Source organism: Ziziphus jujuba, chromosome 8 (assembly GCF_031755915.1).
Source record: "Ziziphus jujuba cultivar Dongzao chromosome 8, ASM3175591v1".
Lineage (NCBI taxonomy): Eukaryota > Viridiplantae > Streptophyta > Magnoliopsida > Rosales > Rhamnaceae > Ziziphus > Ziziphus jujuba.
In genome coordinates, this window is record NC_083386.1 from 24,970,291 (window position 1) to 24,988,377 (window position 18,087).

The 18,087-nt window shown below is 32.8% G+C and overlaps 1 protein-coding gene across 1 annotated transcript; it reads left to right on the plus strand.

Annotated features, from left to right (window-relative positions):
- Nucleotides 1-2,047, plus strand: LOC107414374 (PTI1-like tyrosine-protein kinase At3g15890). The gene is made up of 3 exons (XM_060820001.1): nucleotides 1-250; nucleotides 354-947; nucleotides 1,194-2,047. The coding sequence occupies exons 2-3, from the start codon at nucleotides 562-564 to the stop codon at nucleotides 1,837-1,839; spliced, it is 1,032 nt and encodes a 343-aa protein (XP_060675984.1). The 5' UTR covers nucleotides 1-250; nucleotides 354-561; the 3' UTR covers nucleotides 1,840-2,047.
- Nucleotides 2,048-18,087: the final 16,040 nt, after the last annotated feature.

Sequence of the window (18,087 nt, forward strand, 5' to 3'; positions counted from 1 at the left end):
TCCTTCTCTTTGCTTTGGCATTTCCAAGATATTTCATATCTTTCCTGCTTGATCAATCCTCTTCTTTCCCTCAGCCCATCTTCAAACCCCTTTGCTATACATATAATTCCATCTTCTTCTTTTTTTGCTTTTTTTATTTATTATTATTATTATTATTTTTTTTTTTTTTTGGGTCTTCCACAAGAAAAATGCAATACTTGAGCTGTTTTTGCTGCATCTCTCAGAAAGAAGATCCAGATGAATCTAGCAGGTGATTCATATGCTATTGAATTTGAACTACAACACACCTAAAATTCAAATGGGTATATAACCTTTTTTTTTTTTTATCTTTTCTTTATTTTGGGAATTTTTAGGGGACAGAATAAAGATTATCCGTGGCAAATATACTCACTGAAGGAGCTTTTGCATGCCACAAACAACTTCCATAATGATAGCAAAATTGGTGAAGGAGGGTTTGGAAGCGTCTATTGGGGTCGAACAAGTAAAGGCGTCGAGGCAATCATGTCCATCTTTTTTAATTCCTTTTTGAATATTTGATCATTTCTTTTGTTTATTAAAATTATGAAAAACAAATCCTCAGAATCTATTAAAAATTTGATTACAATCAAAGAAAAAGGCCAAAAAAAAAAAGTTTTAGTTACCGATTTAGGCTGCTTATTGACCAATATATTATTGCATGAGCAGATAGCTGTAAAACGCCTGAAGACGCTGAGTGCAAAGGCAGAGATGGAATTTGCAGTGGAAGTGGAAATACTTGGGAGGGTTAGACATAAGAACTTGTTAGGCTTAAGGGGATTCTACGCCGGCGGCGATGAAAGGCTTATAGTTTATGATTATATGCCTAATCATAGCTTAATCACTCATTTGCACGGCCAACTCTCTGCGGATTGTCTTCTTGATTGGCCAAGAAGGATGAACATCATCATTGGATCAGCTGAAGGTTTAGCGTAAGTAATTGACAAAAAATACCATCTTTATATAATTTGCACAACAGATTTTTAAGACATACTTTTTTTGAACCATTAATTCAAAGATTCTTCTTAAACCAATATAGTAGAAGAATATGCATGCTTAAGTTTTAGCAATTAATTTCTCACTGATCATGATTAATTAGTCCCAGTTAGATCAATTTGTTTCAGAATTTAGATGTCATATTTTTATTTATGTGTAAAATTCAATATTATATGTTTAAGGTACTTGCACCACGAGGCCAATCCTCATATAATACACAGAGATATAAAAGCCAGTAACGTGCTTTTAGACACTGAGTTTCAAGCAAAAGTTGCTGATTTTGGATTTGCAAAACTAATTCCCGAAGGTGTTACCCATCTGACAACTAGAGTAAAAGGAACACTTGGGTATTTGGCACCGGAATATGCTATGTGGGGAAAAGTTTCTGAGAGCTGTGATGTATACAGCTTTGGGATTTTGCTATTGGAAATAATTAGTGGTAAAAAACCCATAGAGAAACTACCCGGAGGAGTAAAACGTGACATTGTTCAATGGGTCACTCCCTATGTCCAAAAAGGTGCTTTTAATCACATAGCCGATCCGAGGTTGAAAGGTAAGTTTGACCGCGACCAGCTCAAATCCACAGTCATGCTTGCTTTGAAGTGTACAGATGGTAGTCCGGAGAATAGGCCTAGCATGTTTGAAGTGGTTGCTTGGCTTAAGAATAATGGAAGTGTAGGGAAAAGGAAAAAAGATGTTTCAGATTTGGAGGAAAAGGCCATGGTAGATGAAGACGAAGGGAAAGACAAAAGTGATACTGGCTATGAAGGATTTGCAGTGGAGCAGTACGGTGGGAAAATGATAAGGGCTAAATCACAAAGAAGATGACTTCTTCTTTTTTCTTTTTTTTTTCTTATTTTTTTTCCTTTTTTCTTATTTTTTTTTTTTTTTTTACTTTTAATTTTCTTTTGTGAAACTAGAATATTGTATCTTTACGGGCTTGGTTTTTGGTTTTTGGTTTTTTGCAAAACTTAGATGTATCTTCTTGGCCTTTGAGCTCTTTTACAATTAAATTAAGTTTACAACTTTACGTAAGCTTAAGAAATTGAACAAAATTAATTAGGGCTTGGTCTTCGATGTATATAAAGGGTTAATTAATTATTAAAAGAGCATATGTATCTGAATTATATAGTCCTCGATTTTATTTCCTCTAAATTTTGAATTCTGAACTATATCCCTTTGATTTGGTTCTTCAAGCCTGAGTTAGAAATTGACAAATTACACTGCTTTCTGCCTTTTTTTAAAAAAATAAATAATCCAAAATTGATTGTTAGAAAATGTTAAGTGGGTTCTTAGTTTTAAAACGATATATATATATATATATATATATATGATACATCCTCCGGATACTATGCCTTGAGAGTTGAGAACCAATAAAGGAATCTTGGCTTTCGAAAGCACAGGAGAGTTACCAGGAAACTTCCTAGTGTTTTAAAATACATTTTGTTAGACTTGGATAGAGCAAGAACGTTGGAGGCATAGAAAACCAACTAGATTTTTAAAATAAATACCCCACCAGACATTATAAAAAAATGATAATAATAATAATAATAATAAAAAAGGTAAAAACCACCCAGTCCAAAAAGCATCTTAATTTCGGCAACGTTTGCTTAGTCCTTAGGCTTGGAGTACGTACATGAAGGCCCAATAGAATGGGCTACCTTGTGATTGCCGACAAAAGCTTCTACTTGACTCTTTCAAGCATATTGCCATTTGTCGACTTGCCTGTTCTAAAACTCTATACCCCTTTTATTTTTGTCAAATTACCAAAAAAAATATAAAAATCTAAATTCCTCTTGCTTTTCATTTTTTTAATCAAACTTTCTAACAAGATATAATATTTTCTGGGAAAAAAAATACAAACCACCAATCAAAATCTACTATATGATCATTTGGGCAATTGAAGTACCTATGTTTGCCAACTGGTGGTATTTTATAAAAATAAATAAAATACAATAAAAGAGATAGAGAGAAGAAAAAAGAGTTTTGAAAAAGAAAATAAATGGGTTTGGGCTAACTAGTAAGGATACGTTGAGGAAGGCTTAATGGGCTTTGTGTTGGGCTTCCCAACTTCTTTTTGTTCCACGAGAGTGGGAGAGAGCGTAAAGAACAAAAACAAAGTGGAAAAAGGAATATTTGAGTGTGGATATATTGTACAACTGTACTACAACACATAGGAAAAGTTGCTTTCTACATGGAAAATTCAAGGGACATATAGACATGCATGCATGATATGTAATAAGGCAAAAAAATGTTTGTACCAAATTTATATCAGAGGAAAATTATGAATAAAATGAACCGTGACTTTGACAATACATTCTCATTTTTATTTTTATTTTTTTGCATAAGAATTTTTTTGTTTGCAAAATTTTAGTAGTTAAATAATGTTTTGGTAATCATCATCCATCACATTCACAGTCGATACGCAAGTAAAAAGCAAAATCCCATCTCAATCAGCTTGCTGATGATTCTGATCCCACTTCAGAAAATGAAAGATTTTTTCAAAGTAAAACCCACTATACACCTATCTTATCTGTCAGTATGTCGGTATCCCAGGTAACACCAGGGGATATTTCATTTTTTATTTCTTTCAAATATGAAATGCGCTTGGCTGTTGAAATTTCTCGACTACATGGGTCCCGCAACGAGCGCAACCCTCGTGTTTAGTTGTCATCGTTGAGTTTGGAATCCTGAGCAGACCGCCGGTGATAAGCCGGAGGAAGGGGTCAATAATGGTCCTTTTTTTTTTTGGGTGAAACTGGTCAATAATGGTCCTAGCCATGTATACACTGGTTTTTTTACGAAAGAATATAGAGTTCTCAATTCATATAAATGATGATCAAATCATCATATTATTAATTTTTTAAATTGAAAATAAATAAGCTGAATCATTTAGATATATTTAATCAAATATATTTGATGTAATAAATTTAATGCATAATATGTAATATAATAGATCTAAATAATCAAACTCTTTTATCCTTAATTTTTTAAATAAAAAATCATATCGGCATCTGAATTGGATTGTATATGGAAATACGCCCTAAGCCAATGAGAAGAGAGAAGTTGTGGGTTTCAATTTTCAGCCTTCGTTTTCATCGGAGTACAGACTTCTTCTTTTATTTTCTTTTATTTTTTTTTAAAGAAATTGGGGAAGGGGGACTTTCTCCTCATACACTGTTTTGGTGCTTGAAATTTCGACCGTGGAGCAGAGACTTTCCTTTCCTTTCCCCATTGTCAAATAACCACTAATTTCTGAGTAGGCATTATTTAAAGACGAAGTGCCTGTGCCACCAAGGAGGAGGTAATTTTTTTTTTTGTGGCTTTTAAATGCCTGCCTCAATTTATTCCCTAATAAGATTATTAAGTTATCAATAAGGCTCAAATTACTTAATTGTTTATCCAAAAAAAAAAAATGCGGTCCATCGTATATAAATGTTTTTTTGGCTTTTGTGTTTTTTTTTTTTATATATATTATTGACTTGTATTTAAGTTTCACTTTATTTATATTTAAATTATATTAATTTTTCATTTTAATATATTCATAGGCCATTTTACCGCATGATAGTAAATAAATTTAATGCGTCTAACTTTATTATTACTTTACTATTTATTTATAATGTATTTATGATCAACTTTAATGTGCTAGGAATATAATTCTTATTTTATATTGATATTTAGTGGCATAGTAAGTACCACAAATTGTTATTTATTAAACTAGATTTTTAGTATTAACTCATTAATTAAAGCAACACCTTCAAATTTTAGCATGCTAATACAATTTCATCTCATATTGAAAAAAAAATTTTAACATAGCTAATTTAAGATTATACAAAAGGGATGATATTTGTTTGTTCATTGTGAACAAAAATCACTCTTTTATGAATTATCAACATCTTTCACAATGGATAAGAAAAAATAGTTGGCTGTTTATTACAGTTGATAATAAATGGTGAATTCATACTATGAATGTAGTTAATTATACATGTATTATTTTTATGTTAAAAACTTAAAATAAAAAAGTAAATCATTTATTAATAGTTAATTAAATTGTTACATGGAAAATAGATTTCACTTGTGTTTTATCAGCCTTAAGATAAATAGTACTTTTTTAAAATTAAAAAGAAAACACATAAAATTGTTTTTTTAGTTGGAAAACAGATTCTAGAATGTGATTGATCCATATGATAGCCATGAAATATTTTAATTTCTTTTATATTTTTTTGAACAATAATATATTTTAAATGTTTTAAAATTTGACCGATAGAAATAAATATTGAAGGATAATTTTTTAAATCATACAAAGGATAATTAATCAGTGCTTAATGAAGATTTTTAAGAACAAGGGCCGAAACTGTACCATGAACTGCTGCGGGACTCGACCCACATTTTTCCAGCTATCTGTGGGACCTGGACGGAGTCATGTCTTTTCATTATCTTCTAAGATCCATTAGAAAATAAAATAATTTGATTTTATAATTAAAAAATTACTTAAATGGAAAATTCCTAGATTTAAAATCAAAAATGAAGTTTTGTGATGCCCAAATATAATTTTTCCTTCTCATTTATTTTACCGTATATTTCATCTAAGCTTTCTAAGCTTTGGACTAATTATAATATAATTTCATAGATATTCAATATTACAATTAGAATATTTAAAAAGAAATGTAGAGATGTAAATGGAAAAGGTATGAATGAAACATTATAATTAAAAAAAAAAAATTTTGATAATTTTTGAAATCTAAAAAATTATTGATGATATTTTGTTTTAAAATTAGAATTGTGAAATTGTATCTATGTTCAACCATAGGGAAGATGAATTACATTAACCTTTTTTTCTAAATGAAAAACATGTATTTGAGCAGAAGTGATAATATCTAGATTTTGGATTCACGATCGATCATAAAGTAGAAAACCTCAATGCTAATAACCATCACGTTTGACTTCAGTCTTAATAAATGAGCATTCAAAGATATAGAGTCTACAGTTTCTATCCATGAATATGAAGAGGAATTTTTCACAAAATTAAGTTGATAAAAAAAAAAAGGGTTTAGATAATAATAATAATAATAATTGAGAAGTCTGAAAGTAGCCAGAATGAAGAGAAAAATGGAGGTGTTGGATGATATAGAAGCAGCTTTTGGGTTTCCCAAATCCCAAGATGGCATAAGTTTTTGTAATTTGAAAAAGATGAAAAACCTAGTCAACCTACCTAAATCACCAGCTAATTAAGCAGTTAGGCATAGACAGAGTTAGGGGTTTAGGGGCGGCACCCTACTAATATGGGAAGCAGAAGCACGTTTTTGTTGTTAGCAACTTGAGCTGGCATACATGTATGCACTCAGTTTCATCTGATTCGATACCCACTGCTTTCTTTCACATACAAATAAAATAAAATTTAAAAAAAAAAAAAAAAAGCACTGTCCGATCTATCTCTCTCTCCAGTCTCCAGTTCAAAAGCATTTCTATTTAATGTTTGTGAAAGAAAGCATTTCTTTCTCTCTTTCTTTGTTTATATATGTACCCTTTGTGAGGAACATCTAAAGCAGTTGAGAGAGAAGAAAGAAGAAAGGGAGAAAGAAAGGCTAGCTAGTTGAAAAGGAACAAGAAGCCGTCCTAGCTAGGAAGGTTGAATGAATCAGAATTCAGTAGGGGCTCACGGAAATTTCTCAGATATAAGCGCCATTTAACTTTGTCATTCTGTGTTTCCATGGTTAACGGTTTCAGAAATTTTAGGGAGACCAGTTTCACAGTCAATGAGAAAGAAAGAATGCTAAAACCATGTATATATATGCGCATCATCCATCCACTCCATAGTTGCAGCCTTATATGTATATAGCACGAGAGGACAACAGAGACAGCGAGAGATCATGCCAAACTATATATATTATATTGATATATATATATATATATACGTATATATGTAAGTGGGTGTGCGTGTGTGTAGTGTGTATTTTGGAGAATTGATATTTTCATAACATATATATGGACTTATGATAAAGATAATGCCATGTTACCACATAAAAAACAATAATCATATTCATAAAAAAAAAAACAAAAAAACAAAAAACAAAGAACAAAAATCAATAAACTTAAAAAAGAACAAAATGGATGTGCCACTAAGAACCTATTTGTTAAACAGCACTAGATTGGATTGATCAATACTATTAATGCAACAAACAAACCTTAATAGTTATAAATATTGGATCCCATCTTCATTTTATGCTTCTTGGTTTTTTATTTAGGGTTTTTTTTACCAAAAAAAAATTAAAAATATTTAAATAATATGGTATTTTTTGGATTATGTGAATTAATCATCCCTTTCTACAATTTTTTTATGAAAAATAACTACCTATGATGGATGACATCATTTATAATGTTGGACATTTATTATCCAAATTCATACATAGTAATTTGTATGATATATTTCACCCTATTACATATACATGATAAGGTAGGCAATGTCGCCCCATAATATATATATACATATATATATATATATAATAATCATGAGATGGAGGTATAAAAAATATTCAATAAGTAATATTAATTTTTAAAAAGAAGGTACGGTTAAAAATAAAAGAAAAGATAATTATTATTTTAAATTAATATCATTTATATTTTCAGTTGAAGTTGACTTACTTAATAAGTGATTAAGTTGAAAGAAAATCTTTATAATTTATATTTTATATGAATGTGTAAAAAATTAATAAAGTATACGTATAGTTTTTTTGGTAGCTTTTGCAGCATTTGCTGCACTGCCACTCGAACTTGGGCATATTTATTATTTTTCCTATTATTATTTTTTTCTGGATTCAAATTTGAGATGATTGCCTCATTAAAATTTTAGAAGTTAATAAATGATGTGGCTGAACTATACACAAGGACAACTGATGGCGATCGAGAACCAAGAGAAATACCTCCTGGCTATCTCTTGATCTCCGCCGTGTATCTTGGCTTTTTGGTTTATTAAACACATCTTCTTAGCAAAAAAATAAATAATTATAATTACAATAAAGGGAAATTGAGGGATATATATATATATATATATAATAGTATATATGAAAAATATATATCGTGGTCTAGGGCAATTATGTAGGTTGTCAGGATATCATACCATGCTGTAAAGTTTTATTATTGTTGTTGTTCGGAGGTGACATTTTCTTATTTCTTTCTCCTTGTCGTGAATCCAAGTCTTGATGGATGGGCAGCTGAATTCCTGGAGCAGCATATGAATATATATGTATATATATATATATATATATACACATATATGTCTGATCCATTACAATCAGATCTACCATTTCATATATAATCCTTTCTTATTTCTCACTCATTCGGGCCCGGTTAGTCCAAGAGCTTCATCTTTTATTTAGCTAGATATAGAGCAGTAGAGATTGTCACGGATAAATGCCTGCTTCAATCATTAGTCTTCCCTTAAATGCACTGTAAGCCTAAAGCGTGTTTTTATAGCTATACATATGTGTATATATTATCTTTACAAAAAATAAAAAACAAAGAACAAACACTACGGTCAAACAAAGAGGTAATTTGGTTGCCCATGCCCTTTAAATTGGGCACTATCACCCTCGTTTCTTTAATACACACACACACACACACACACACACACACACACACACACGTATAAATGTATATATTCTGAAGATTAAGGATTCAAATTCAAATTATTACATAGGAAGATTATGATCTTTATTATTGCATTGTTCCCACATTGACATGTCTTTTGCAAACTTAAAAGTTAAAATTAAAAAATAAATAAATAACTAAAAACATATTTATGTACGGTCAGTAAGTAAAGTTAATTTTATTTTATTAAATTAAATTTCATTTTAATAATAGTTGGATTCTTATATAAATGATGCAATCTGATTCATTGGTAGATTTTAATTTAATAAAATAAAACAAATCTTATTTGAATTTAATTGTGCATCATTTATATATATATATATATATATATTTTAAAAAGTAATTTTATACTTATGAAATTTATTAATTAAATTTTTGATATCCAAACCATTAGGTATATTAATAATTTATTAATCACCTCTACAATGTCAACTCATAAAATATTTAATATTTGATTAATAAATTTGATACACGTGGCATGTTACATTTGAAAAGGCATATATATATATATATATATACACATATATCTTTTATATATCTTTTTGGTTAAGGTGTTTTCTTTGAAAAAAGAAAAAGAAGCAGAAATCAAAAAAATTCGCTTAGTTAAAACACCAAGGATAGAAGATTCACATGAAAGAATATTAGAAAAGCAGATAGATGGAATAGGACGAGTGATAAAAAAAAGAGTTTGGAACTTGAAAGTGGAAGGGGCATCGAATAGCGAGAAGGGAAGTACAGTTTCGGAAGGAATTAATTGGGGAAAAGCAATGCATTTATAATTAAATAACAGAGAGAAACAGAGAGAGAGAGAGAGAGAGAGAGAGTGGATATAGAAATTAAAAATGGAGATGATGATTCAGAAAAAAGGTTGGCTGGCGGGTGGAGTTTGTGCTGGCGATGGGTTGGTAGTCAGTAGTAGTACGTAGTGTTCCAGTATATATGCTGTAGCTGCCAACTCTGCCTCTGCGTTGCGACCTGTGTTTCATGATTTGGCTGACCCCTCCTTATATCTCCTTTCATTTTTTCAAGGAAAAAAAGAAAAAGGGCTAACAGAGTTCATATAACATGGATTTTGAGATCACAGACTGATCACACATAATTAACAGTCGAATGAGTAAATGAAGATCCTGTAGTTCTAATTTTACGGAACAAGCAAAAATAATAATAATAATAATAATCCTAATTTAAAATAATTAAAAATAATTATTGCATTAATTAATTGATTAATTAATCAATTTCATCATCTTTAGTTATATATGGAATCACGTTATTGCTGTATAAAGCTGAGTCAGCATATTTTAATCTAGTCAGCTAATGATATGGTGTTATTATTATGTTAATTGTGATAAGCTCAGGGCTATTATTTGCTGTATTCATTAAACAGATTGGGTTAGTTGTTCGGTTGGGGGCGTAGTATAAGCTTGTAAATAAAAGTTGACTTTAGATGTGTGGAAGCTTCGCGAATATTAAGAGCTTTTCTTGTTCTCTCTTTTTCTCTCTTTTTTTTTATTTTTTTATTTTTTTATTCCCACTTTTTATATTTATTTTTTAAATTGAAATTTAAAATTATATTTATTATTTATTAAATTTTAATAGTATTTATTTTTATTTTAATATATTATTAAATTTAAATTTTATTATTTTTTAAATTTAAATTATAACATTTAATGTGACAAAAAAATTGATATTAAATTTATTAAATTATTCTAGTATTAAAATTATTAGATTAAATCATGATATGGCGTCAATTATATATATAAATACATGTTTAGCCCTTTCGAAAGAATATTAGAAGCTTTCAATATTTTAATCTTTTAAATTTGATGTTTATGTAAAATTATAATTTGATTTTTGAATGAACTAAGTGAAAAACTAGCATCATCGATCTCCTGTGTATATTTATAATCATAATAGATAATTTTAAAAATAATTTAAAATAATTAGTTATACTTAAAACTAATATATAATGACATGTGAGAAATAATTTTTCAATTAATTATTTAATATTATAATAATAAAATATATATTTTTTTATACAACCAATAAATATAAAAAAATTTATATTTTTAAATAGCTATTCTATTTTATATTATTTAATATTTTAATAAAATTATAAATAATAATAAAATAATATTTTTTTTTATTGATGATTGTGGAAGAAATTCGAAATGATAATATAATAACACACCGCATATACTTTTCTACTTTTATTATATAGATATTATATTGTTTTATTTGTAAGTTTCCAATTAATATTATATGTCTACGCTAACTTCTATTTTGTTGTTTTTTATCTTATTTATTTTAAATTTTTAAATTTGCAATTAATATTAAGTTAATGTTCATTATATTATAATAATAAAATACTATTTGTTATTATTGATAAATAATTATAATAAAATTTACATATTAAATGGTAATTAATATAATTATTATTAAAAAATATTTTTAAAATTTTATGATAAAAAATAATAAAATTAAATATATATCATAAAAAATAATTATTATTATCATAACAACTACCCTTGTTTTTTTTTTTTTTTTTTTTCTGTTAAGGTTCAAAATGCAGTTCATAAATTGAAATGTTAATGCCTCTAACTATCACACTACCAGACTATCACGCTACCAGACTATCACGCTACCAGACGACCTGTAAAGTTTTTTCCCTCAAACTTGAGAATTAGTGGTATAAATTTGATAGCAGGAGTACGACCTCCTTGTCTGTTAAAGTTGAAATGTACCAGAGAAGGGGCCTCCCCAAGAAATGGAAATGGAGTTCACGTAAGCCAGCTCAATAAAAACTTGTCTTCCCAAACTGGCCGGGTTTTGTCAGAATTTCTATATCGACCCTTATATATCTATCTATTTGGAAAGACACATATATAGATTGCATACTATATTATGTATATTTATCCACCATATTATTATTTCAGATAATTCCGCAATACCAAATTTCTCGCGCAACCCCAACAACATCCCACTTTATGATTTTACCATTCTCTCTTTCTCTCTCTCTCGATTGTTTAAATTAATTTGGTTGTGGAGCAGTACAGCAGTACTGAGAACTCTTCTAATATATATATTGTATTTTTCTATTTCAATTTTAAAAGATATTCTCTCAAATATAATCATAAAACTTCTTATTCATAAATTTGTTAACAGACGCTTGATAACTTAATTTACCAAAGATTTAGAGTAATTTCTTAAAGGTACCGTGTGTACATGGAAAATATATAATTTATATAATTCAAGGGAAACTAGTTCCAAACCAAAAACAAAAAACAAAAACAATAAAATAAAAATAAAATACATAAAATCTCCTTAAGTATTAACTTCTTATTAATAGCGGCGTTACAAACTGGGTTAATTTTTTATTTGACAAATTGGGAAACTAGGTCGTTATGGGTGGGGGCAATAACTCATTGATTTGACAAACAAAAAAACTTATAGAATAAGAATATTATTAAAATATTATTACCAATAACTTTAAAATAACAAAATTATCTTATAAAATAAAACAATAAATTTACACTTTATAATCAAATTTAGAATTATGTACATATCAAAACTATTTTCAACATACATTATTAGACATATAGGAGATGGTTAAGTAGAACTTCTAATTGAATTGCAACTAGTCCCAGGATAAAACTTAATTATAATTATTGACATCTAAGTTATGAAAAAAAAGAAAAAAGAAAAAAGAAAAAGAAGAGAGTTATCTCCTAAGAAAACAACTACTTAATGAAGATCTACTTAATTATTGTATTGAAAGGAGATAGTTATGCATGTTGTTCCAGAATTTATAATTATATCTTTAAAAGTTTATTACATTTTAATATTTTGACTTTTGCAATTTAAACATTTTCCGCCTACCTTTTCCCTTTAATAGATCTTTTTTTGGAATTAGGTATCTAAAATTCTCCAAATCTTGTAGTCGGATCGGGCCATTTGAGTTCCACTTTCCCCCTTTTTTCTAGAGATGGGGCGATTCCCTACTCTTTGCCCGACTCAATTGAAGTCATTAAAGAATTTTTGTATAGATCGTACACCTCCTGTCCAGGCAAGGTGGCGATCTTCTTTTAGTTGCGGGGCGAAATCCGGCATCCAATTGCTGGCTCTGAATAACCAGCCCAGCAATAAGTTCAATTCTTCCATAACATAACGGGGCGGGGTTTCGCACGAGCCGAGTGAGAAAATAAATATAAAAAGATTGCGTTCCAAAAGGGCTTCTTTCAAAAGGGCTTCTGCTTCCTCGCTAAATGTCTTGGTAAAAGATATGATTTCTTGGTATCGCGGTTTATTCGTTTTTAAGTAAGTACGTAACTCAACAAGAAATTTCCTTACCTGTCCAATTTCTAATGAATCAAGATAACCATTGGTTCCCGTATAAATAGTGATTATCTGTTCTTCTGCTCTTCAAGTTAGAGAGGGACTTAGACCATGCGGGGGACCGGCTTGGAGCAATCAAGCTCAAAGAGCACTACTGGGCGAAGCTTCTCAATCCAATTCCTTCATAATCCAATGAGAGAAAGAAGAGACACAGACAAGATGCTGATTGCTTATCTTACGTAAAATAAGACTAGGAATAAAAAACCAGACGAAATAGTAGGTATAAAGTAAATTGCCCAATGTTTCCAAATTAGTCCAACTTCATACCTGCTCGCCAGGAGGAATCTTTGATTCATGGCCGGAGATGCACAGATCGGCCTTTAGAGATAGGGGCGAGCAGCAACCAGCTGCCATATGGTTGGTTCGCCTTCCTTAAATTAAAGCCTTAAAGAAGGAGAAGGGGAGGAGCAGTTATCTATGTAATTACGGTCTTTGAGGAACGTTTCCCCTCTCTAGCTCTCCCTCGGGGAGAGTACTAGAAGCAGTAGCCCCTTACTCTATTTCCTTTCTTTAACTTTTTTATTAGTGCTGGTTCTCCGGTAAGACATGAAATCTTTCTATTTCCTTTATGTTTTCTGTCTCTTCTAGCTTGATTCGATCCTGGCCCTGGCTAATTATTTTTTTAGTGTTGCCAGTCTGAATAGGCTCGCTACTGTATTGAAAATAGCTAAGCCCTCTGGGCTTTGCTGATCAATCCGAGCGGAGCGAGGGCCTCCTCTCTCTCTGATTCACTTCCGGGGATTGTTAAGGAGAAATAGGCTCCGCAAAAGAACTCGACAACAACAACACCCATTCCATCAACAAAGGTGGAACACTCACTTAATATAAATGAAATTAAGTACACGCAACTACGCCTGTGAACTCGGATAGCTGAAATCATCTACGTCTGTACCGCTCTCGTGGAGTAAATCTTGCATCCAACCAAGTCTTTGACCAAAGAAAAGAGAGTGCTCGACCGGAACAACGGCCAACAAAGACCGTAATTACATAGATAACTCCCCGTCCTATAACCACTCGACGTTCAATACAGAGCTTCAAGGAAATAGGTAGCTCTACTTTATTAGCAGTCTACCCCTTCGGGCCGACTTGGAATCAAGCTACCTGTCGCCTATCTCACCCCCTTTCTTATTATTAGTAAGATAGGTCTCCAATTGCAAGCAATTACCGCTTTAGTAAATGAAGCACCTCCACTAGTGACCAAGTTACCAACCAAGGATACATGATTGGGCCATGACAGTTTTGGCAAGGTTCAAAATGGATGGTACCTATAACCAAACCCAACCGTTGCAGTACCTTAGAGGAAAGAAAAAATGATTTTCTTTTTTTCTCAAGGCTGCTACCGATTCCTTACCTGTTATCCTGACGTCATGTATCAGGGTTGTTCGGAAATCCCTTTGCAACTTCCTGGACGTCCGATTCCATGCTTCTATTACTCTCTTACCTTGTTTCGGTACTCGTTTTTCTGGGTGTCAACTTTCTTTGTAAAATGCTAGATCTTCCTATTTTTATCCCCCTTGTCATCTGAATGAAACCAAAGTTTCACGTTCGGTTTTGAATTAGATCGTGGAGCGGTCCATACTGCAATCTTATCTCCTAGTTCTTTTCTGACTTCTTCTCCTTTAATCAAGGAGCGGAACAGTATCAGTTTAAAGAATAGGTCAGGTCTGGAGGTTCACCGGTCCTAAGCCTTGGGCTGCGGACATGTCCTAATCTACGATGCCACAGCAGAAAAGGCAAAAGACTGAGGTAAAGGAAGTTTCTCCAAAAAAGAGAGCTTGCCAGCTCTCGGGTCCTTCCCAGTTCCCTTACCTTACTCCATAGGGCCTCTCGCATGATCTTGTACAAGACAGGAGGGAGGTAGGAGAGAAGTTAATATAAGCATTTTTTTTTCAAGCCCGAAAGAAGATTCACTGAGAGAGCGAGAAGATTAAAAAGAGCTTAAATAAGAAATTCGATGATAACGAGAGAGAGTACCAAGACTGGCTAGAAGGAATTGTTCGGAGTTTGCAGTTTAAACAATAAGTAACTTAGATGGAGAACAAAAAGGAACCCAGCCCATGGATATACGACAAGAACTGATTGGACCACTGGCCAGACAGAACGAGGAGAGAAGAAGAAGCTAAAAGAGAGTGAAGTGACCCTTGGGTAAAGGGCACGAACGTCCTCTTCTAGCTTCTATGCCCCGCCATTCTTTATAAAAAGAATTGAATAAAGGGGCTACTTTATCTGCTTCCTTTGCGTTAAGGAGTTCCCCGAAGTTTTACCTTTTGTTTTAGCTCTAACAACCCCCAATTCCCTCGTATGGAGCCACCTTCTTCGTCGGCATGCTCTACCGTGTTAAACGGGGATGGCCACCAGAAAACCATCCAAGCTACCACTGCAGTATCGGTAGCAAACCCGCCTTCGCTTCATTATAAATTTGACCTGTACCTTCTTTCTTCTCTTGCGGAGCCCTGAGAAAGTAACCGTTGGCAGGTTAGTACAGTTCTCCTGCTGCTAATAGCCCCTTTACTCCATTCCTTTGACAAGGAATGGCGGGGCATCCCCTCAACATGCATGAGGACATCTTCTCTCAAAAAAGACGCTATGTGGGCAAATTGATCAAAGTCAAAGCGGGGAGGGAATGTTTACAGTTGTTGTAGTACGACTTTTCATTTCCTGCTCGGTCTCTTTTCTTTACGAATCCGGCAAGCGAAAATCCTGTCTTCTCTTGAGTGATTGCTTGAGTTAAGCCTTCTTGACTAGTTTTTAGTCCGGATTTGAAGTCCTTGGATGATCGTTCGGGTCTTAGTACAATGGATTCCATAGGCTTATCTTGGACAACCTGAGCCGTCTTGTCTTCATCCTTGTGCCACTATCAAGTGTTTTACAGGCTTGATTCAAGTAATAGAATCGAGTTACCGAGCAGCTAGGGGGAGAATGTCAGGACCCGTCCAGAATTCCTTCCCCGGAACCCTAGACAAGCCCTGATCCCAGAGAAATACCACCGAACCTTCCAACGGAAAATCCGGTAGCACCTCCCCTAAGGGTAGGACTAACCAAAAATCACCTGCACTGAAAACACACTTCAAAAAAAATTCATCCCCTTATTCCTCCCACAACTACAAATTGATTCCACAATTTTCAGCACTTCAAAAATAAAAACAGCAGCAATCCAGTGCATAAATAACAACTACACGTCCAATATAGTATACAGAGCATTATACAGATACATGCGGAATTTATACAATGACAAATAAGGAAGCAATACAAGATAGAGAGGAAAAAGGGAAGAAAAAACTTCTTGAACCTTCGGCAACGAACTGAGACGTTGGGTTCGTCCCGGACAATCAACGTCTCCAACCTGGACCTAGGGGAACGGAATTTAAGAGTGTGAGATGCTAATCATCTCAGTGAGTGACCCTGTCTACTATACAATATAATACCACAGTAATACAGTAGATATATAATAATTAATTGGAAAATAATAATTTCTCTCAAAACCTTTACAGTTCTCTCAGTTGGAAAAGTTCCCCTTTTAAAACCTTTTCACAAAACCCTTTATTCGTATTCCCCGAAAACCAAGACATCAGATAAATACCAGAACAGTAATAATTATATTTTAAATTCCAATACAGCTTTAAAACATTTTATTTTTTAAAACCCAGTTCTGAAAATCATTTGATGCACCCACTATATATCAGTGGCGCCAACAGTACCCAGCGTCCCGAGGTACCGCCAAACAGGAGGTTATAGAGAGAAACCGGCATACGGTAGCGTGGCGTCCCACTGCGCCGCTGCTAACCTGGTGTCCCGGCCATGGGAGGTGGCCTACCCTCATCCGATGGCAACCACAGGACAACCTCATAATATCACCTGCGCGCTACTCACACCCACCTACGCGCTAATCACAACCGTGTGCACACTAACCATATCACATATAAACAGAACACCAGTACGTGCACGGTGCATCTAAAAATCATAAAATCCACATATTGAATTTATATAACAAAACTCACACCTTTGCATAAACACAGCGGGTATATTCCATCCGCTTGAACCCGGAAAATTCTCCACAATTTCTTTATAATCAATACCATAAATTCCATGATTTTCAAATCCACCAACTCCCAAATCCACCAATTCAAATATTCACATTTTCCCAATAGCATAAATAATTTCTCGAAATATAATAATTAAATCTCACAATATTCCATGGGCATATTTTATAAAAATTGGAGTCACCAACATAAACAAATATTTTCCTTGAAATATTTGAAAATCAAATCATGCCCGATTTAATGTTAAAACCACAAGAATTTCAAAATTCTCAAAAACCATAAAATAATTTCACATGGCATAAATTTTATAGAATGCACATTTTCTTAAATCCAATAAATTCACCAATAAATCCACAATAAATCAAATAAATATTTGGCACATAAAATTTAAATTCCAATATTTAAATCACACATAATATTCACCAATTAAATTCCCAAAATTAATTTGAAGGTGGGTCACTCACCTTATGCACGTATCTCAATCAAGATCCTCCGTAGGATCGACTCTGCTACTCGCACGTGCACCTAAACATCCACAGTACCAAACCACAAATATTAATATTTTATTCGGATAATCCCCAAATGGGTATCCGGGGAGCGAACACCAAACGATATCTAAAATTTACGAATTATATACCGAATCGAAGCTCGAGTGATAGTGATCACAGATTCGGTCTTAATTTCCGGTGATCGTACCCGACGGGGTCGAAATTTCGCTGGAAAGCTTTTCGGGTTTCGGCTCCGCAATTCTCCCAAACCATCGCGAATTGGCAGAAACGGATGCCGGATTCGGGTTCAGGAGGTCGAACACAGTGGACTGGAGCCGGCCGGGAAATTGGGTACTCGCCGGAACAGTAACTTCAGGCGAGCCGCCGCGGTCATCGGCAACCGTCGCCGGCGGTGGCGCGTGCGGTGGCCGTTGGCTGTGATTTTTTGCAGAATTGTAGATCGTGGGGAGAGCAATCCAACGGGACCGGTGGTGAGGCAAACGGAGGCT